The 22296-nt window shown below is 37.1% G+C and overlaps 1 protein-coding gene and 1 non-coding gene across 7 annotated transcripts in view; one reads left to right on the forward strand and one right to left on the reverse strand.

Annotated features, from left to right (window-relative positions):
* Nucleotides 1-22296, forward strand: part of tweek (transmembrane protein KIAA1109 homolog tweek) — a 278923-nt gene that overhangs the window by 148977 nt on the left and 107650 nt on the right. For 5 of the 6 annotated variants that reach the window (XM_069846680.1, XM_069846681.1, XM_069846682.1 and 2 more), the window contains 11 exons: nt 1869-2158; nt 2335-2533; nt 3967-4152; nt 5899-6113; nt 7980-8124; nt 9127-9318; nt 11913-12108; nt 14897-15060; nt 15199-15430; nt 17589-17772; nt 18820-19008. In XM_069846680.1, the coding sequence (XP_069702781.1) occupies nt 1869-2158; nt 2335-2533; nt 3967-4152; nt 5899-6113; nt 7980-8124; nt 9127-9318; nt 11913-12108; nt 14897-15060; nt 15199-15430; nt 17589-17772; nt 18820-19008 (2192 nt within the window). The remainder of the gene's footprint in view (nt 1-1868; nt 2159-2334; nt 2534-3966; nt 4153-5898; nt 6114-7979; nt 8125-9126; nt 9319-11912; nt 12109-14896; nt 15061-15198; nt 15431-17588; nt 17773-18819; nt 19009-22296) is intronic. The other variant, XM_069846683.1, reaches the window with a different exon arrangement.
* TRNAT-CGU (transfer RNA threonine (anticodon CGU)) lies at nt 4929-5001 on the reverse strand. Its single transcript has one exon. It is a non-coding gene; the product is annotated as a tRNA-Thr (tRNA).

The following is a 22296-nucleotide window of genomic DNA, read 5'->3' on the forward strand; positions in this document are numbered from 1 at the left end:
TAAAAGCCTAAAGCAGTAAAATGAATGTCTCGCTTAAGCGGTAAGAAGAGGGAAATTGTTATGTGTGTTAGGTTGGTAATATTGAACGTGGATTTTTAGACTTTCTGCGGATTGGTTTTGTGCGGAAAGCAAGCAAATACGCACGATCTCGCACAAAATACTTTCCTGAGAGAAATTAATTATTGTATAGGCCTACTGTACATAGAATTAGCCTATTTCTAATTTTCGTTACAGTATTAAGATTAACAGTAAGTTCACCTCTTCAGCTAGAAGCAGGCAAGAGAGAGTTTCTTATTGTTGGATTACTTGTCCATTGTAAATCAATTTCAACGTGAAACGTTTATGCTCGAATGTAAAATGAATAAAATGTTACTGAAATTTCAATATTTAACATCACTTGCTTAGTAATGGATCAGACTCATAAATTGATATGGTATTTGTTAGAGGGATATGAATTATATTTCTTATTTCTTTTATCATAGACTCCTACTAACGGCTTTCCAAGAAACCAGTACAAATACAGTAATTCCATTCTAAATACTTGTACAGATAAATGGTATAATATATTCAATAAAGAAATGAAGGGAAAATAATCAATAATAATGCAACACATGAATTGCATTGAATGTATTTCACTGTCAGTCATAATCACAGGCCATATAAATAAGGACCAATTTGTTAAAAACCTAAATATAACAATAACACCCAAACGAGATCATAACATTTCACGCAATTACAGGAATCTTGTCACTTTTTTTGTGAACAACTGAAGGAAGATCTTAAAAAGTTTAGAATGAAAAGGAAGAAATTTGCTCAGAATTTCATTACAAACCACAACTATACTTTTAATAACTATATCACTTAAAATACAGATTTTCCTAAATATAAAAATACTAAACATCATTACAGTATACGTAGCACTATTTTATATTGTTAAGTAGTGCTGAGTTCTTGGCAATGAAGCCATTAACTCTCTTGCTGTCCAATATAGGAGAGTGATGTAGCAAAAAGTATAACCATTTTAATGTAGGCTCCATATTTTTAAGAACTATTTTATGTAAATTTGTGCAAAATTAATTACATTATATATCACATTTAGTTAAACTATACAATGTGTACGTTAAATCAAATGTGTTACTTTTGGATAACAAAGATTGTCTTTTGTGCTTAGTTCAGAAAACTAGAGTTTTTTTGAGTACATATTAACATATTACATTACTTCTTTTATGTAGTTCAAGAAAACAAACTGTAAACGTTATCATTCTGAACATGATAAAGAAATTGAAGTATTGAAAAAAATATATAAAATCTATTGTGAAAAAATATGTTATCTTGAGGACCTCATTTTATTTTGTACTGTAATTTTTAAATAACAGGAGAACTTGAAAGAAGTCTAAAATTTCTGGTAGATTTGATACAGGTATAAGTTTAATAATCTTTCAGTATTATATTCAGTATTGCTGCACTTACGTAAAAATACACATGGACAGAGTTACGCAATGACGGACCAACCAGCAAAATCAGTTTTCAGAGATATTGAGGTATTTAATTGGAATTAATTATAAACTCGCATCAATTTTGTTCAAATTCAACTGACTCTGAGAATGGAAGAAAATAATTTCAATATAGAAAGGGCGTGTTTTACCATTATGTGTTGGTGTAGAATACAAAATGGAGGAAAAGTAAATTAACAAGAACTATAGAGTGGAAAATAAGAAACCATGTGTTCAGATACTTTTCTAAAATAGTTTCAACTATTTGTCTGCAGATGACACCAAAATCTTTTTACAAAATTGCTACCGGTAGTTGGTCTGTTGTTGCGTAACTCCGTCCATATTATGTTAATAACAAAGGCAACTTCTTCTTAGGCTACGGACCACTGAAGGAGGAACGTTCCTCAATGCCACACTCACATGGCCAGCATCACCACTTGGGTTCGAATCCAAGCATCTATTCCGGGGGTGGGCCAGGAAGTCAGCATTCAATGACATCTCTGGAAAATAACTTCTCTCCAACTGGCAATTCATCTGTACCAGCCAGCAAGTACTGGGATGCGAGCAGGAAGGAGACGGGCGAGGACCTGTACAGCTGGATGGCGAAGCAACAGGACTTCATGAAGGATGCCGACGTCTCCAAAACTCAACTGAAAGGGAATTGGGTGAGTGGGTCTAAATGTAATCATTATTCTAAAAAAATAAGTGGTATGGAAAAGAAGACAGCAGTGGCTCACTAGTGAAGTAACAAGTATGCGTGACAAATGAGGAATGAAGAAGCTATCTTTTTGTAATTAGGTGTTGCTTTTAATTGATCCTGACCATATTTTGTTTGCAACAGGAGTCGAAGATAAATACTCTGACCACAGAAGACACCCTGGAAGACCCTGAGTACTTGCAGATGACAGCAGGGGGCTACAGTCTCTACCCCATGCATGACTCGCTCAGACTTCTTGACGCACATCTCATATTCGAGCCTCTTCTGTCATGTCTAGGTGTCATGCCCCAGCAGATGATCAGCAATCTCAGTGGTTCTGCAGGTACGTATTTAGGAATGTGTGTTGTAGCATTCTCGGATGATGGTACTTATATCAGTAAAAATAGTGAATTCACTATTTTAAGACAATTTTCTGGTTAGAGCTTTAAATATATCATCCTTTGCATTATGGTTTGTTTGTTCAAAAACTTTTTTGAGATTGATAATATTGGGAATTTTAAATATGAAAGTATATTGTGAACTTTCAGACTTGAACATTTTCTGCCCATTAATATATGACTATGATTTGTATTGTTGTTTAGTCAACTGTCCGAAGACAGGTCTGAACCTCACAAGTGATACTTAAGGTATGGTCACACGTCGCTACTTTTGCAGCGCTGCAGTACAAAACACTGCGCAACTCTTGTACTGCGACGTGTGAACAACGGTGCAACCCGAAAAGTAGCGGCTCCCGAACCTGCTGCCCGCTACTTTTCCATGCTGCGTGCAGCTTAAAAGTAGCGACGTGTGAACAGGGTTCTCAGGGTTGCAGCCGCAGCATTTTTGATATCGGTTTTGTTGAAACTTTTGCTGCGGTTGCGACCAGTGTTGCCACCCAAATGTGCTAATGATACTTTTATTGTTTGGATGTATTTTAATGTTAAATGTGATGAAAATAAATTATTTGTAACAGTTATTAAATGCACAACACAGTCTGAGCATATTTGCTGACGATATAATTCACTTTTTTAATTTTCTGTAGCGTAGTTTCAAACAGGAGGGTTGCTAACATTGATTAGGTGAATATGCTGTTGGTTATCATTTAAGTATATAGGCGTTTTTAAAAGCTTTATAGTAAAAATAATGCCAATTTCTGAATACTAGTTAGGACAGAAAAGCAAATAATAGATAAGTAAGCTTTCGCATGAGTTTCTTAATGCGAACATAACCACAAAATGTATATTGAGAAGTCAACACGGAGATGGAAACCTGCAGCATGACTGCGGCTGCAAAAGTAGCGCCTAGTGTGTGAACAGACTCGCAACCTCCAGTTGCAACTTTTGCTGCACTCAGGTTGCGCAGCACGAAAAGTAGCGTGCAGCACGCTACTTTTGGCTTACATGTGAACACGACATGCAACTTTTGCAGCTGCAGTACAAAAGTTGCGCAGCAAAAGTAGCGACGTGTGACCATACCTTAAGAAAGCAGCACTTATGAGGCAACTAGGCCAGGAGCTTACATTGGTTAGAATGCATATGAGAATCTCCTTTAATTATTGAAGCATACATGATCTTGAAAAATGAAATTCAGTATTAGTATTATTGATTTTCAATACCGGTAATGTATCAGTTCAGTCTGACATAAACTCGTTTCGTGGTTGAAACTTCTCTGCAGCATCCATTCCATTTCCTTTTTAATCCCGTAACTACTGTATAAATGTACTACTTACTGATTGTACTCAAAGTGACAAAATCTTCTATTCTTTTTCTCCTACAGCTCCTGGAAGTGGTAATGTGTCATCATTTGACACTTGGGGTTCAAATTTGTCACTGGTTGGTGCTATTGAGACAATGAGAATTGATATTGTTGTCAGTGAGTTTGGCAAAACTTCTGATAAGAAGAAAACAAAGTCTTCCTCCTCATCTACAGCTACAGGGGGAAATAAAGGCTCTAAGAACATCGGTAAGTTCTTAGATTTTCATCGCTTACTCAGTGATTTGTACACATGTATATTTTCATATGTTCTTATTCACTTTTTCTCAAATTCACTCTCTTGCTAACACTTATCCATATAATCCCTTTCATGCCCATTCTCACATTCATCTTGACTACACTTAAATCTCCACATTCTCATGCACTACAGATTTATTTACACACAATATTCCACACTTTAATTAACCTAACACAGACTTTTTCACTTTCAGTTTTCTATCATCCCATTAATGTCACAAAGACATGTTTACATTCAATTCTCCACAGTCACACTTATTCACTTCTATTTCTACACATAGAAGGATAGAAAGAAATATGATAGATTTATTAATTTGTCATACAGAATAATATCTGTAATATTGACAATTAATATTTGAGGAGAAAAATTCGCTCCGGCGCCGGGGATCGAACCCAGGTCCTTGGTTCTATGTACCAAGCACTCTGACCACTGAGCTACGCCGAATTCAATCCACAGCACCGGACCGAACCCTCCTCCTTCAATGTTTCCCTTTGTGGCCTGACTCCAAGTTAGGCAAATATGTTGACGTGTATGTCTAGTGTCAACTGCCATTATACTAGGAGCGCACTCAGCTGAGTGACTTGTTTGGCCGGGATTCCGCAGTTACGTGCACAGTAATCTGTACAGAAATATGCACTGCAGCTATGAGAATATTATAGATTTATTAATTTGTCCTACAGAATAATATCTGTAATATTGACAATTAATATTAGAGGAGAAAAATTCGCTTCGGCACCGGGGATCGAACCCAGGTTCTTGGTTCTACGTACCAAGCACTCTGACCACTGAGCTACGCCGAATTCAATCCACAGCACCGGATCGAATCCTCCTCCTTCAATGTTCCCCTTCATGGCCTGACTCCAAGTTAGGCATATATGTTGACGTATATGTGCAATGTCAACTGCCATTATACTAGGAGCGCACTCAGCTGAGTGACTTGTTTGGCCGGGATTCCGCAGTTACGTGCACAGTAATCTGTACAAATATATGCACTGCAGCTATGAGAATATTATAGATTTATTAATTTGTCATACAGAATAATATCTGTAATATTGACAATTAATATTTGAGGAGAAAAATTCGCTCCGGCGCCGGGGATCGAACCCGGGTCCTTGGTTCTACGTACCATGCGCTCTGACCACTGAGCTACGCCGAATTCAATGGCAGTTGACATTGGACATATACATCAACATATATGCCTAACTTGGAGTCAGGCCACAAAGGGAAACATTGAAGGAGGAGAATTCGATCTGGTAATGTGGATTGAATTCGGTGTAGCTCAGTGGTCAGAGCGCTTGGTACATAGAACCAAGGACCCGGGTTTGATCCCCAGCGCCGGAGCGAATTTTTCTCCTCAATATTAATAGAAAGAAATGTTTGAACTCAAGTCAAGTTTTGAAGTTTGAAAGTAGATTTATAATCTTATTTTAAATTCCAGATGAGAAAATATGGGACAGTTATATTAAATGTGTCCTCGCAACGTAACTCCTTACACTGTGATTTAAAGAAATTTTCACGTTTTTGCTCAGTAATTAAACAAAATAAAATTAGAATGGAAGCATGTCATTTACAAATAAAGTCAATATACTATTTTTATTATTGATAAATATTAAACTGTTTTATTTATTTATTTATTTATTTTCTTTCATATTTTATCTTGAAAGATTCTTATTATATTTAAGATGGCTTTGTTGTAGTTGGAGGTAAGTTCTACTTAGACATTCCCCCAGAAACGCCGGCCTTTCTGTGTGAGAAGATGGGCGTTGAGTTGGACTTGAAGAAGATGGCGGACATGACCGTGGATGACATGATTCAAAAGCAGAACGTGCTGTACATCTCGCGTGGCCAGTTGAAGAAGCACACCAGCACCATCCTCAACATCAGCCTGAATGTGCGCTACATCTCTCAGCAGGTAAATAGCACACATCAGCCGAAAATTTGCTTTCGGTGAGCATCGAAAATGATTATAGAACTGTTTTCAAGTTAGAATCCCTATTTTAATGTACATACTGATATTATTTTTATTAGTTTTCGGAAAATTACACTTGATGTAAAGCATTTTTCATAAACTACAACCACAACACACATACACAATTCATCAAATCATCCCATACAACATAAACATGCAGCTTTCCGTACAATGACACACAGATTAATTAATATACCAATGAACAATGACAACTACACTGAAGAATTAAACACAATAAAATATATAGCACAAGACAATGGATACAACCCTAACATAATAGACACACTAATAAAAAAGGCAAAACAAAAACAGAACAAACCAACACAAACACCACTTGAGAATAAATACATAACATTAACATATCACAATACCAATACTCACAAAATTGCAACTTCATTCAGAAAACTAAAATACAAGATAGCATACAAAACAAATAACACAACACAGAAATATCTAAATAATCACATTAAACATTCAAATAAATATAATTCAACTGGAGTTTACAAACTAAAATACAATAGTTGCCCACATTTTTACATAGGACAGACAGGAAGATTCTTTCACACAAGATATAATGAACATATTAAAGCTATAACCAAACCTTACATTACATCAAATTATGCAGACCACATTATCAACAATAATCATGACTACAATAATATAGAAACAGATATGGAAATTTTACACATCACACCAAAAAGTTCACAGTTAAACATCCTAGAACAATACGAAATATATAAACATACAATAACATAACCACAACATATACTTAACACACAATTACAGTTCAATACCCACACATTATTCGACGTCATGATACGTCATAACACACAAACAACCAGCCCCCACCATAAGAGCAACACACCCCCACCCCTACTATCGACAAATGCACATCGCAGAATTCAAGATCACCAGTAGTTCAGGAGACACTGAAGAAGAAGTGACATAACGTCAAAACAGGCCGTCTGTTGAAGGTATATACCTTTTTTAAAATTGTAACACTTTTTAACGTATGACTAAGTAATTTTATGTTTTTAACAAACAAAGTGTTAACGTGAACTTTAATCAATGACATTTTTCATAGATGATAAATTGGTTTTTGAACTGAATCTTTCCTGTTCCATGAAATACCTTGGCCATTTCACTCAGGTATTGACATCATAATGACGCAAATGAATTGTTTGAAATTGTGTTCAGCGAGTGATAAACTCAAATATTTGATCATGTAAAGAATAATAGTCAAAGACAAGTTCATTAAAGTGTAGATGAAAGGACATAAACTTATAATTATTGTCACTCTACAGACTACCTTCCAGTATACCGTGGTTTAGCTATAATGGAGGATTGAAGTATGTCCTTCAACAATGTGTTATGTCGAGTTTCTGCTGTATATACACTGGCAGACAAACAGTTTGTGATACTTGAATTTTACTTTGTATTTAATATGTCACCAATATGTTTTAAATGGTGGTTAATTTAATTATACGATTATAAACGTAACGTAGACTGAAAAAAAAGAATGATTATGACTTCATACCACCAATAACTACCAACAATAACATCACAATCTAGATTTGGAAAGAATTTTGCTTATGCAGGGTGTGACAACATTGGCCATTATTTTTGGTAATTATTGGTGTTATGAAGTCATCTTCATTTAATTTTTTTATATAGTAAGATTATAATCTTATTAATTACTATTTAAAACATATTGGTGATCTGTTAAATACATTTACGAGTATAAAGTAAAATTCAAGTGTCCCAAATTTTTGTCTGCCAATGTGTAACATTTTATTTTTTTGTATACAGGTGAATATGCCTCTTCTTCGGCTTCTACACCAGATAAGCAATATGTATCAGAATGTGAAAGAGACACAAATGGAGCTCAAAGAGCAGCAGCCTGAAGTCAAGAGAGAAACTTCCACGAAAAATAACAAAAATGGATCTTCATCAAGTAAGCCTCTGAATAACTTTGTATCGTCACTGTGTTAACTTTTGTAATATACCTGGCTGACTAGTTTCGAAGTGGTGTCCTTCATTGTCCGAAGTCTCATCTCTTTTAAACAGTATTTCTTTCTCTCTTCCTTTTACTTATTTTTGCTTTGTTTCCTTCCTCTCTTTCTTTTGTCTTTTTCCTTTCTCCTTTTCCCTGTTTTCGTCTATCCTCCCTTTCTTTCTTTCTTTCTTTCTTTCTTTCATTTTCTCGATGTACTCGCATTTGCACTGTTGTTACGTAAAGTTTATATTACACATTCTGTTGTTATTTGTTTACAATTGACCAGTAGAAGCCAGCCAACATAAACACAGGTTAACCAACTCCAAAATTTATGGCATGGAATATTTAGGAATTCAATTCACGTGCATCAGTCTGGTTACATATACACTTAGTCTCGTAGGCTACCACTAGTCCTGCCGGCTACCCCTTGTTAGTTGGAAGTGGGTGGATAAACAGAGTCATAAAATTTATCCTGTCTGATGGGTCCAAGGTTTCCGCGATCGTGAAATTGTATTCAATACATGATTGGATTAGTACGATTATTCTCTACACTTCAATACTTCTTTTTCGAGAGACATGACACCTGAACGTAAGTTTAAGTTGAAAATTACAGTATTGCATAACTGTAGACCTAGAGTAAAATTGCATGGCACAGTACTGTATTTTTCTTTTTCGGTCTTATCTACTGTAGTTCAAAGTTGCAAAGAATTTACTGTAGTATACTAGGCCTATATTTAGAATTAAACTACAGTAGTACATTTAATTTAAAGCGTGAAGGGATACATAATGCATATTATAAATTCACTGTTAGATTGGGGACTCCCTCCCAATAAAGGACACCTCCCAGGTGCGGACAGATTGTTACGTCCCTTCGATGTCCGTAAATGAGAGGTTTCACTGTATACATTTTAATACAGCTTAGATTATGTTGTTTACTGAGCCAGTGAACATCTGTTGTAGCATCAGATCTTCATGAGAACGCGTCAGTTATAGAAGACAAGATGAAATTGCCTGCTGGAAATGGCTCAGTGGCCGTGCCTGGCTTCCCTCATTCTCTGAGTCAGCAGAAGATCCTGTCACCTTCAGCCTCCCTGCGCTCCCGTCCACAGAGCTTTGCACAGAAACTTCGTTCTACCAGCAAGAGTGTGAAAGGTATTGAAAATAAATAAATTACAATTTGTTTGTAATGCTAGATCAGTGAAGGACTTCCATCTGCCTTCTTGCTTTCCGCTATCAGTCATACATTTTTCTTTATTGTTATTTAAAGGTTTTTCCTACTTATGGCAGATTAGTCATTGTTACAAAATTAAATTTTGATGATTGGGGAACTCTTATTTTCTTCATACTTATTATGTTTCTATTTAAGCAACGAATTACAAGAAGTAGAAGTAAACAAACAAATAGTATTGATTCACAGGTTCATATCCTTTGGGCCACACAGCATCTGACAGTACAGGGCAGGAATTATAAAGAAAATCGATATCATAAAGATAACACATACTTTCTCATTATGCATTTTCTTTATCATATTGTGGTACCCATCTGGAACGTTCTCGTTGCATCTGGTTGCGCGCACATCCAGCGAGAAGGAAAGCGTGGGGGAACGGAAACACGAACCCCTAATTGTTGAGGAGGCCCAGAAGCTTCGCGACGCAGTACATTCAGATGTTCGTGGTAAATAAATAACACCGTGAGTTGCTGACGAGAGTCAGTCAGTTGCGAGAAAGTCAGTTAGTCTTCAGTAAGTCTACAAGTGAGTCTTCGAGAGAGCAAGGAAGCCATCCTTCGAGAGCATCTGGTAGACCGGGGTTCGACGTGCAGAGAACCGCATCTGGAAGGCTTGGGTTCGACGTGCAGGGAACCGCATCTGGAAGGCTTGGGTTCGACGTGCAGAGAACAGCTTCTGGAAGGCTTGGGTTCGACGTGCAGGGAACCGCATCTGGAAGGCTTGGTTTCGACGTGCAGAGAACCGCATCTGGAAGGCTTGGGTTCGACTTGCAGGGAACCATATCTGGAAGGCTTGGGTTCGACGTGCAGTGAACTTGCATGAGTGAGCTAGAAGAACTAGCCAAGGCGAACGAACTGTGAACTGAGAACTGACAGTTTTTTCTGCACATAGTGCTTTGTGAACATTAGTTGAAATTAGGAGTACATTGTTCTTCTCAATAATACACGTGAATTGTCATTATCACTGTGTGGAGTGCAATAACGACTATTGTGTTGCTGTGCTGAGTGGCATACCCACTTTTGTAGGGCGAATTATTAAAAATAAAAGTCACATTGTTGACAGGTGTGGTGGCTTAAAGCAGAATAAAACGTTACAATACAGTATTATGTTTTGGAATCTAAAAAATTGCTTCTTTTATGGAGTGTAGAAAACGAAAGTTTTATCTTTTTGTGTGCGTATTAAATGGTTTATGCATTTCTTTTGAATTACAGTTCATGGGAATAAATTATAAACAAGAATATCATGTACAATCTGATAAAGGAACTGAAGTGCTGTGAAACATATGAATTAAATAACGAGAAACTGTGTCTTATTTATCATTTCGATTAACCACATAACATGCCTACGCTGGAATCAGTTATTTTTCCTATTTTTGATAATGTGCTGTTAGTCTTGCCCATGGTCAAGTGGTTACCTATTCTGCCTCTCACCGTGGCGACCTGAACTCAATCCCTATCTAGGCCAATGTGAAATTTCTGGTGAACAAAGTAGATGTTGAGGAGTTTTCATCGGTGTTGTCGTATTTCCCCTCCAACACTCCACTAACATTCCTCACTCTGCGAGGTCTCTGCCCAGGTCTTCAGAACAAATAAAAAATGGGAAGAAAGATAAGAAAGTTGTATACGTCGTGTTTAATAAAGATAATAATTAGATAGTGTATGGTTGTCTTTCTCAATTTTTGTAATTTGCTCGCTAAGGATTTAAGAAACAGTTCATTCTTTCCAGTAGTACTCTTAGTTGAGAATTGTTATGTTAATAAATTATATCATTAGTCTCTGGAGCAAATGTAAATGAATATTATATTTTTTATGCTCGACCATGCCGAAATGTAGTAGTTATACACCTGGTAGTAGCCCTTTAATGCACCTCATTAAAGTACACCTATTCATTATAGTTCAGTTGTTCAGCCAGTGAGAAATCGCCATTGTAGCATTATAAAACCGCAAGTATCGATATTCTCGGATATGCAATCGAAAGACAACTAGCGAAACGTCACGGAGGCTGGAAATCCAATACTATCGCAGAAGGTTATGTTCTGTTACTATAATAATTAGCGTTAATTGTAAATAATATTCAAATAAATTCAATTTGTCATCTCGTTTTTCAATTCTAAATCAATTTCCGGTTATATCAAGATTAATGTTCATGTTATTCTCTAGATTATATCAAGGTCAATGACATTCATTCCTCGGAAAAAATCAATACTTTCGCGTCTGCGCACATCTCACAATTTAGAAGGTCAGTTCCGCTCCTCACTTAGATAACCATAACATGAATACTTATGAATAATTTCAAGTTAGAAATACGGTCGAGCATAAAAAGTCGTATGAAACTTGCCTATAATGGTAATTAAGATGCTCGTATGAAAATTTTGAAACTCGCTTGCACTCGTTTCATAAACAAACATACTCGCGTCTTAATTACTACCATTATAGGCTCGTTGCATAATGTACTATTATTTCTAAATTACAAACATTTGCTGACAACTTGTACATATATAGTTGTGCATTTCTTGTAGGTTACATGAATCTGTCTGAAGGAGTAACAACCCCAATGTTTGCAGTGAGTCCTTCTGGTTCAGGTCTAGAGCACATCACTATTGCATCAGACAAAAGCAAAGATGTTCTGAACACAACACCACGCTGCTGGAAGACTGTTTACTACTTGCTAGATCTATATGCAACAATGCCAGAAACAAAGACCATCACCCACAGGTAACGCTGTAAACAGTTTTAAACCTCACATTATCACCTTCTATTGTTTGTTGATTTATGGACTTTCTGGTTCTATAATAGGAGGTATGGTTTTTGTATAAAGTTTCAGTTCTTGTAGATAATTATGGGTTTTTGTGTTTGGTATGTTTTGCGTTTTTAGTTATGTGAGGTGCTGTACTATATGTATCCATTTTTTGTGTTGGAGAAACTTTGTATTGATGTGTGTTGTTGCTGTTGTTTTATTTGCTCTGCTATTGGGGTGTTGCTCCTGATATTAATCTGAGTGCATTGTTCAGACTTTGTTCAATTTACTTATTGTTGTTAGTTGGCTGTTATTAGGGCTTCACTGTCACAGTAAGTTTAGTGTATAGATTGTAGGTTAGGTTCAACATATTTCATTTGTACTTCGTATTCTATGTTAGTCTACCGCAGCTTTATGACATTATGCATGAGCAAAATTTTCTTGTAATACAATTTGTTATTTATTACTTACTGTTTTTATATGAGATCTTTGTATGTTTTAAGAGAATGGCTTTTAGTCAAGTTCTAAGCTGTATTTGAAATAGAAAAATATACGAGGGTCATTTCATAAGTTATGGCAACTATGTTATATCTTCCGAATAACCGAAAATGTGGTTAATTCAGTATAAATGTTTGAAAACCTGTTGTACACTGTATGGGATACCACCGCCAGATAGCACCTGTGTCCATTGGTGGGTAGTTGACAGTACATGCAAAAGTTAGTATGCTAGAGGTTGTGCTCCAAGATGGATGTAAGTAAAGTTGAACAGCGGTCATACGTGAAAATTGCAGTTCTTCGTGACAGAAATGCTCTGAGCTACGAGTAGCATTGGGTGATAGTGCTTTGGAACATCCTCCCTACTCGCCTGATCTCAATCCATGAAACTTTGATCTCATTCCGCAATGGAAGAAGCTGCTGTGTGAGATGCGGTTTGCAAACAGGGAGGACATCTTAACAGTGTTTTGACGAAAGGGTACACACACAAATCACACACAGCTAATTGTATTCAACACCGGTATCATCGTTGGCAAAGATATGTGGAAGTCTTGAGGGATTATTTTGAAGAGTGTTAGCTGCGAGTAATATACCTTGTTTCCTTTTGTGCATAATAAAACAATAATTTCTATTTACGCATCTTTCAATTTCCCGCACCCATTGCCTCCTGTAGCCGACCCAATTTGGTACTAGCAATGCGAAGCACATTCCAGTGACCTTCAATCGCATATAGTGAATTTCTGTTCCTGCAGCTTTATTGGCTGATATAATATAATTGCCATGGCTTATGAAGTGACCCTTGTATGTGTATTTAGCAAACAAAAATACTTATAAATTTACGTCGTTTAAATATTTACAAGTACAAAACCAGGCACTCCGACTTATCACAGGAGGAGTGAAATCTACTCCCATTAACTGTATTCTTTACCTCACAGACATTAAACTTCTTGTAACAACAATAGAAGAAAGAGCCATTATTCTTTATGAAAAACTGGTCAGAAGTAATGACGATTATTGGTTGACATACCTTAACACAGGAAGGTATCTGAAAACGCAACACGGATTCATCCAATATGCAGAGAAACTAAAAGAAGAACTCGATATACCCAATCTCCTTCAACCTCTAATGCTTCCACAAAATCCGCTTCAGATAGATATAATTCAGTCAGAAATAGACCTCCTAGAACAAATCACCAAAAATCAACACAGTAAAGAAAATTTAAAACAATTAGCCCTTGAAACCGTCAATATCAGATATCCGGAAGACTATTGGATAAGAAATTATACCGATGGCTCGAAAACAGACCCTCAAGGAAATGTAGGAGCTGGTATTTTTAGTAATCTATTTTGCTTCTATCTCCCAGTTGGTTATAATCTATCTGCCTATGATGGAGAAAGTGAAGCTATACATGTTGCCTTAAATCAACTTTTATTCCCTATGGATAAATTCACAAATGCCGTCATCCTCTCGGACTCAAAAGCAGCCATTTTGTCCATAAATAAAACTGATCACCCCTGCACAGAACAAATTAATAATTGTCAAAAAATACTTGCAACTTTAAAAGAACGTGGCAAAACAGTTGTGTTACAGTGGATCCCAGGACATTGTAATCTACATGGGAATGAACAGGCTGACACATTAGGTAAGAAGGGTGCCAATCTCAAAATAAACCCACGGAAACCTTTGTCATTTAGCTCAGTAAAACAATATATCAAGCAACTACAAAAAAATAATCACCAACAAGAACTGAACATAAACATTTCGCAACAACATAGGAAATTACTGAAGGATATACCTCCTGAACCCAGAAGACTGGCAGTTGCAAGCTTTCGTCTTAACACTGAACATGACATCCTGGGTAAACACCTCAATCGTCTTGGCATCCTTCCATCAGCATCCTGCATTTTGTGCCATCAACAGGAAGACATGGATAGAGAACATCTTGCAAAATGCCCTGCTCTGAAATCCTCCAAGGAAGTCGACCGCTACTGGGAAGCCAGAGCCCGAATGTTTTTAATTACTTAATCCGTAGTTTTGTTCACCACTTTCTTGTTTTTCGCTCAGTCAATGATAGTAAATATCATGTACTAGCCATTGGACAAATAAATACATAAATAAATATTTATGTTCAATTAAATTCAGTTTATTAAGCCATTAAACATACAGTGATAGGCTTCGTCACAATGTTGGAGCAATAACCCATTGAAGTTAAACTATGCAATTTGTGGGTTACAACTTACTCACATGATGTTATTTATGTTCTTGCGAAGATTTTCTGTGGCTGCTGACATCTCCGAGGGCTACAAGGGGAATAGAAAATACGACTTACTGGCGGAAGTGAAGAGCAATGAGGATGTGGAGAAAGGCACCACTGTTGTGCCTGAGATCACCACCGGCTCCACTCCTCTTCCACATGATAAACCGCGAGAACTGAGTAAGTCCTAGTCCTAATGTACTTGTTTTGAGCCCTTCACACCCTGAAGTACAATGTTATATTTTCTGGTATGATTAATCAAATACTGCTTTAATCAAATACTGCTTCAAAATGTAAGCAAATACTCTCTATTGATAGGTCTAGTGACGGGAGAACGCACACGGCTCATTGTGTTTGGAGTGGCTCGCATCCACCGAACGAGGCTGTTGGCCACTCTGAGTGGGCTTAAGCTTGAGGCAGAGATCACCAGTCTGCACTCCAGTCTCACGTGCCGCAAGAAGTCCAGACCTGCTAGTCTGGAATGCTCCCTCACTGGGCACATCGGACGGACTATGATCGTTCTTCTTGAAGGCGTTGCACCCAACCAACAGTGAGTACAAAACTCCTGAACCATTTAGTGGTACAAAGTACCCAGCATGTCAGCTTTTTATGCTAGAGGCCAAGGTTCAAGTCCTAGCGAGCTGTATTGGAATTTGTGGTGGCCAGAGACTGTGTGGGGGTGCAAGAGTGTTCTCAGTTACATTGGCTTCATTCTTATATTTCTCTATAATTCACAATACTCTATTTTTCATCATGAATGCTATTTATTTATTTTGGAATGAATTTGGCTTGGGGAATGTAGAACCACACATTCAAATCAGTGCTTAACATATAATAGCTTCTTCATTCTTGGATAAACTGTTTTAACACTTGCGTCATCCACGTCGAAACTAGTCAATTTGCTAAAAAAATTTGTATTATTAACTTACAGGCTTTAAAGGAACCCGGAGGTTCATTGCCGCCCTCACATAAGCCCGCCATTGGTCCCTATCCTGAGCAAGATTAATCCATTCTCTATCATCATATCCCACCTCCCTCAAATCCATTTTAATATTATCTTCCCATCTACGTCTCGGCCTCCCCAAAGGTATTTTTCCCTCAGGCCTTCCAACTAACACTCTATATGCATTTCTGGATTTGCCCATAAGTGCTACATGCCCTGCCCATCTCAGACGTCTGGATTTAATGTTCCTAATTATGTCAGGTGAAGAATACAATGCGTGCAGTTCTGCGTTGTGTAACTTTCTCCATTCTCCTGTAACTTCATCCCTCTTAGCTCCAAATATTTTCCTAAGCACCTTATTCTCAAACACCCTTAACCTATGTTCCTCTCTCAAAGTGAGAGTCCAAGTTTCACAACCATAAAGAACAACCGGTAATATAACTTTTTTATAAATTCTAACTTTCAGATTTTTTGACAGCAGACTAGATGATAAAAGCTTTTTAACCGAATAATAACAGGCATTTCCCATATTTATTCTGTGTTTAATTTCCTCCCGAGTATCATTTATATTTGTTACTGTTGCTCCAAGATATTTGAACTTCTCCACCTCTTCAAAAGATAAATTTCCAATTCTTATATTTCTTGTATTATTAACACAGTGAAATAATTATTACTTGTCCAATAGCGTTCATCAGTGATATAATAATTTTTACTGTGTGTAAAAAGTGACAGGAGATTTAAGGAAATCCCAGTGATTGCATAAAACGTCTACATTCGAATTAAAATAAAAATTCAATACCATATTTACTCGAAAATATGACTCTCCTATTATTTTAAAGTACCTACTGTTTTATACAAATATTTTGCATGTAAATAATAAAAAAAATACCAGTAATAGAATTCTAGTGCTGTATTCAAAGTGAGACAGAAGTTTTTCAGAAAATTTATTTATTTAATTTAATGCCCAGACACTTGACACAAAGTCAAATTTTATTTCGAAATTCCAGAAAGAGGTGCCCCAAAATAATTACTGAATGCCATGGTGCCACACTACTCTTCTTCATGATTCTAAACTTTATGCTTCATTTTCCAAAAGTTACAGTTTTCTAGAATTAAGGAACATTTTCTCAAAAACTACTTGAATTAATGTAATGAAGTTTTGCACACCTCTCTATTATTGAATAATACAAATTTTCCAGTCGACAGATTGTTTTTATGTGTCAATTTAAAGTACTTTACTTAGATAAAGTAGTAATATTTTATTAATTTTTTAAGTAATTTACATATTTAAAAATTTATATAAGAAATTTAATTATATTTTTGAAGTGTGCTGATCACAGAAAAAGATACTATTACCAATCAACAAGGAAAGAAATTGGTAGCAACATTCCACATAGCATCAGGCCACGATCTTCTAGCAGAGCATCTCCATCGACTCTCCATTCTGCCCTCTCCAGCATATGTTCTATGCAAAAATTACAAGTGTCGTATTAAAACGACAGTTTTATGATGAACTTTAAATACAAATCTGTTAGAGAATTGTATTGGGAAGTACGAAGACAAATGTCCTTGTGTCTAGTAAATAAATAGCTTCACCAGTTTATACTGGGAAGCAAGCTACTGAATGGAGTAATATCAAAAGCAGCTATTACAAACCTACCAACTAACATAACGTTTGGTGATTGCAAAAATATACATGCCTTCTTGTGGGATCAGTTCTATTTTCTAGTTTGATTTGGAAAGTTGTGAATTTGTTTGCCTGCAGGACAGTGGTTAAGGTGACAGTTGGGAAGTCACAGGCTTTGTACTCAAGTATCTCACGGCGTTCTAAGGACAAGAACTCAGGACTGCTGACTGTCGGGGCTGTGAATATTGACATCCCTCAGCACCCCGTGGCCCTGCACGGCATGATGACAAGAGGGAGCAAGCAGCTCTCTTCAACCCTCCAGGTAACATTCAAGTCCTTCGTGGTCTGGTAATAAGTGTGCTGTCAAGGACCATCTGGATTCATGTGTCTGAAAGTTCTCTAATCCTAGTTGCTAGTCCTTCACTTCAGTAGGGTGAGGGAGAAAGTAATCTTGCTTGCTTTGTTCCGCATGTTTCCATTCCTAAGAATGGAAATTGTATATCTGTCATGTGTATCTCTTCTGTTATTGCCCAGAGTTTTGGATTGATTTAGATTTCTATAAAACCAGTTTTTTTGCAGTTTTTGCACTTCTGTAATTTGATTTGGTATTGACATGAAATTAATATATTTCTTGTAAAAATGTTGTATTTCGTTTTTTATCTGCAAATCTGGCTTTCAAGTATAGCTCCCTATGAATAGTTTCTGGGACTGGGTATCGATCCCGGGACCTTTGGCTGAGTGCCAATGCTCTACCGACTGAGCTACCCAGGAACTGCACCCAACACCGTTTCAATTTTTCCTTTATATTCACACACCTCAAATGGGCTCACAAGACGCCAGAAATCCAACTTTGAGTGCACACAAACTGTGTGACTTGAATTGTGGTTTTCTGTTAATGTACCTACAGTGACGTAGGCTATATATTATGTAAATCTGGCTTTCACGTAAAGCTCCCTGTGAAACAGACTTGAATATTTTCCAGTTCCTGAAAATCTTTAGCTCACAAACATACTATTCACTGTCTCTTTTCTTTTCTGAAGTGGAGAATTGTAACTTACGATTGATAAACATTATTCTTTTGTGCAGACTTTTGTAGAGTACTTCCATTTTCCTATCATCATTCAAAAATTTTAATCATCACCATTACCATCACCACTGCCACAGCCCCCGAACCTGCTGCCACCACTACCATCACCACCACCACCACCACTACCACCACCACCACCACCACCACCACCACCACCACCACCACCACCACCACCACCACCACCACCACCACCACCACCACCACCACAATAATAATAATAAAATTTCTGTTATTTTTTTTAAGTTAATTATGTAAGGACTATAGAGTATTGTGTGTTGACAGGAATTGCGAGTGACTCGAACTTCAAGCAGGATCAGCCGCGGCACAACTGCTGAGGAAGGAGATTTCATCACGCAGCACTCCCCCAGACACTTCCACTCCACGCAGGCCCCCCAGCCTGGCCTGCACAGACAGCAGCAGGAGTCCAGCTTGCTGCAGCCTCTCGTCATGCAGTTCTCCATTATCCTGCAGGTTAGCTGACTCACCATGCAGGGTGCAAGTGAAATAACCCTGCAGATTTTCAGAGCAAATAGTTCATGTTTCATGTAACGAAAAGTGTAATACCATATTGGTGGAAAGATCATAGTTTTCTCAGAAAAAAATGTTTTTACGCTCTTATACGATAACTATTGCTAGTAGGATCGTGATTTTTGTCCATATCGATAGAAAATCTAATAAAAAATAATTTATCCCTCTGACGTATTTCAATAGCATGGACGGTTTTTGTGTAAATTTAATTTAAAAATCACTAATTTGTTAAGCCACTAATCGATGCGACCAGCTTGCAACATTGTAGGCAGAAAGGGAGATGGGAAGTAGTTCACTGAGACAGACAAACCTGAGTTCGTTGACCAGTGTATTTGCGACGAAAAAATTTAAATTATGGTTTATTTAACAACACTTGCAACTGCAGAGGTTATATCAGTGTCACGGTGTGTCGGAATTTTGTCCCGCAGGAGTTCTTTTACATGCCAGTAAATCTACTGACATGAGCCTGTCGCATTTAAACACACTTAAATGCCATCGACCTCGGCCGGGATCGAACCCATAATCTCGAGCATAGATTTTTTAAAAATTTTAGTTGGTTATTTTATGACGCTTTATCAACATCTTAGGTTATTTAGCGTCTGAATGAGATGAAGGTGATAATGCCGGTGAAATGAGTCCAGGGTCCAACACCGAAAGTTACCCAGCATTTGCTCATATTGGGTTGAGGGAAAACCCCGGAAAAAACCTCAACCAGGTAACTTGTCCCGACCAGGAATCGAACCCGGGCCACCTGGTTTCGTGGCTAGACACGCTAACTGTTACTCTACAGGTGTGGACTCGAGCATAGAAGGCCAATGCTATACCAACTACGCTACTGAGATTAGCAACAATGTTGCCAGACTGCTGAAACTTCCAACTTAATTTTCTAATTAACCGTGCATTTAATTAAAAACGTAATATAGGTTTTCTGTTCATTAAAATTGTACCCTATTGTTTCTTTCAATCTGCAGGATTATTTCACTTCCACCCATCATAGTGTACAGTACAGCTTTGAACAAGCTTTTGACGACTACTTTTGTTTCTCATGGCACTGTCATTTAGTCGTCATCTGTGAATGATCTGTGTAGTTGAAAGTGAACGTTAATAGTACATTATGCAACGAGCCTATAATGGTAGTAATTAAGACGCGAGTATGTTTATGAAACGAGCGCAAGCGTCTTAATTACCATTATAGGCAAGTTTCATACGACTTTTTATGTTCGACCATATTTCTAACTTGAAATTATTCATAAGTATTCATGTTATTCTTATCTGTCTGGGGAGCGGAACTGATCTTGTGCAATATCTCGTAAATTGTGAGATGTGCGCAGACGCGAAAGTATTGATTTTTTCCGAGAAACAAATGTCACTGCCCTTGATATAATCTAGAGAGTAAAATAAACATTAATTTTGATATAACCTTGAAATTGATTTAGACATTGAAAAACGAGATGACAAAGTGAATTTATTTGAATATTATTTACAATTAACGCTAATTATTATAGTAACAGAACATAACCTTCTGCGACAATATTGGATTTCCAGCCTCCGTGACGTTTCGCTAGTTGTCTTTCGATTGCATATCCGAGAATAATCGATACTTGCACTTTCATATTGCTACAATGGTGTTTTCTGATTGGTGGAACACCTGAACTTTAATGAATAGGTGTACTTTAATGAGGTCCATTAAAGGGCTGCTACCAGGTGTATAATTACTACATTTCGGCATGGTCAAGCATAAAAAATATAAAAAGAATAATTACTGAATATCCAGCAGTAGCTCATAATTCAGATGGGAAGATAAAGCAGCATCTGATCATGTCTGGGGAAAGCATAAAGAAGGCAAATTACAGAGTGTTTTGTAAGCAAAAGTGAAGAATTGACTTCCATTCAAGTTGTCACACATTGATTTATTTATTGGATTGATTGATTAATTGATTGATTTCATAAGTGATTGATTATTTTTTACTATTGACAAACAATGCTAGATCAAATGTTTCAATTCTTAAGATTTCACCAATCTTCTGCGACAAGTAATTTGAAATCTTTTTCATTATTATCGCATCTCACTCGTAATGTTCCCATGTACATCTTTCTTCCAGTCGACTTGGTTGGCGAGTTGGTATAGCGCTGGCCTTCTACGCCCAAGGTTGCGGGTTCGATCCCGGGCCAGGTCGATGGCATTTAAGTATGCTTAAATGCGACAGACCCATGTCAGTAGATTTACTGGCATGTAAAAGAACTCCTGTGGGACAAAATTCCGGCACATCCGGTGACGCTGATATAATCTCTGCAGTTGCGAGCGTCGTTAAATAAAACATAACATTTTTTTTTTCTTTCTTCCGAGGAATTTGCCAGGAAGCTAAAAGATGAAAATTCGAGTGTATTGCTGACTGGATTAACAGATTCAAGTTGCTTCAGAAGTTGTGATTTACAACACCACATTTGGTAAAGTGAGTGGAAGCCAAGTGTAGTGTAGTGTGAATCTTATTATCTCGTTTATGATGACACTCGTTTATAACAACACAATTTTTCATGTCCCTTGGATGACGTTATAACCAAGTTCTGCTGTAGTTTTTTCACACTAAAGTACCTATTTAATTGTTGACTTAATGAGGACTTCGTAATAACAATCGGAACTTAATTTTCTGAACATTTCGAATAAAGTATTTAGATTCGATTACAAAAATGATACTTACTTACTTACTTACTGGCTTTTAAGGAACCCGGAGGATCCCACCTCTCTCAAATCCATTTTAATATTATCTTCCCATCTACGTCTCGGCCTCCCCAAAGGTCTTTTTCCCTCCGGCCTCCCAACTAACACTCTATATGCATTTCTGGATTCGCGCATACGTGGTACATGCCCTGCCCATCTCAAACGTCTGGATTTAATGTTCCTAATTATGTCAGGTGAAGTATACAATGCGTGCAGTTCTGCGTTGTGTAACTTTCTCCATTCTCCTGTAACTTCATCCCTCTTAGCTCCAAATATTTTTCTAAGAACCTTATTCTCAAACACCCTTAATCTCTGTTCCTCTCTCAAAGTGAGAGTCCAAGTTTCACAACCATACAGAACAATCGGTAATATAACTGTTTTATAAATTCTAACTTTCAGATTTTTTGACAGCAGACTAGATGACAAAAGCTTCTCAACCGAATAATAACACGCTTTTCCCATATTTATTCTGTGTTTAATTTCCTCCCGAGTGTCATTTATATTTGTTACTG

Source organism: Periplaneta americana, chromosome 15, assembly GCF_040183065.1.
Source record: "Periplaneta americana isolate PAMFEO1 chromosome 15, P.americana_PAMFEO1_priV1, whole genome shotgun sequence".
Classification (NCBI taxonomy): Eukaryota; Metazoa; Arthropoda; class Insecta; order Blattodea; family Blattidae; genus Periplaneta; species Periplaneta americana.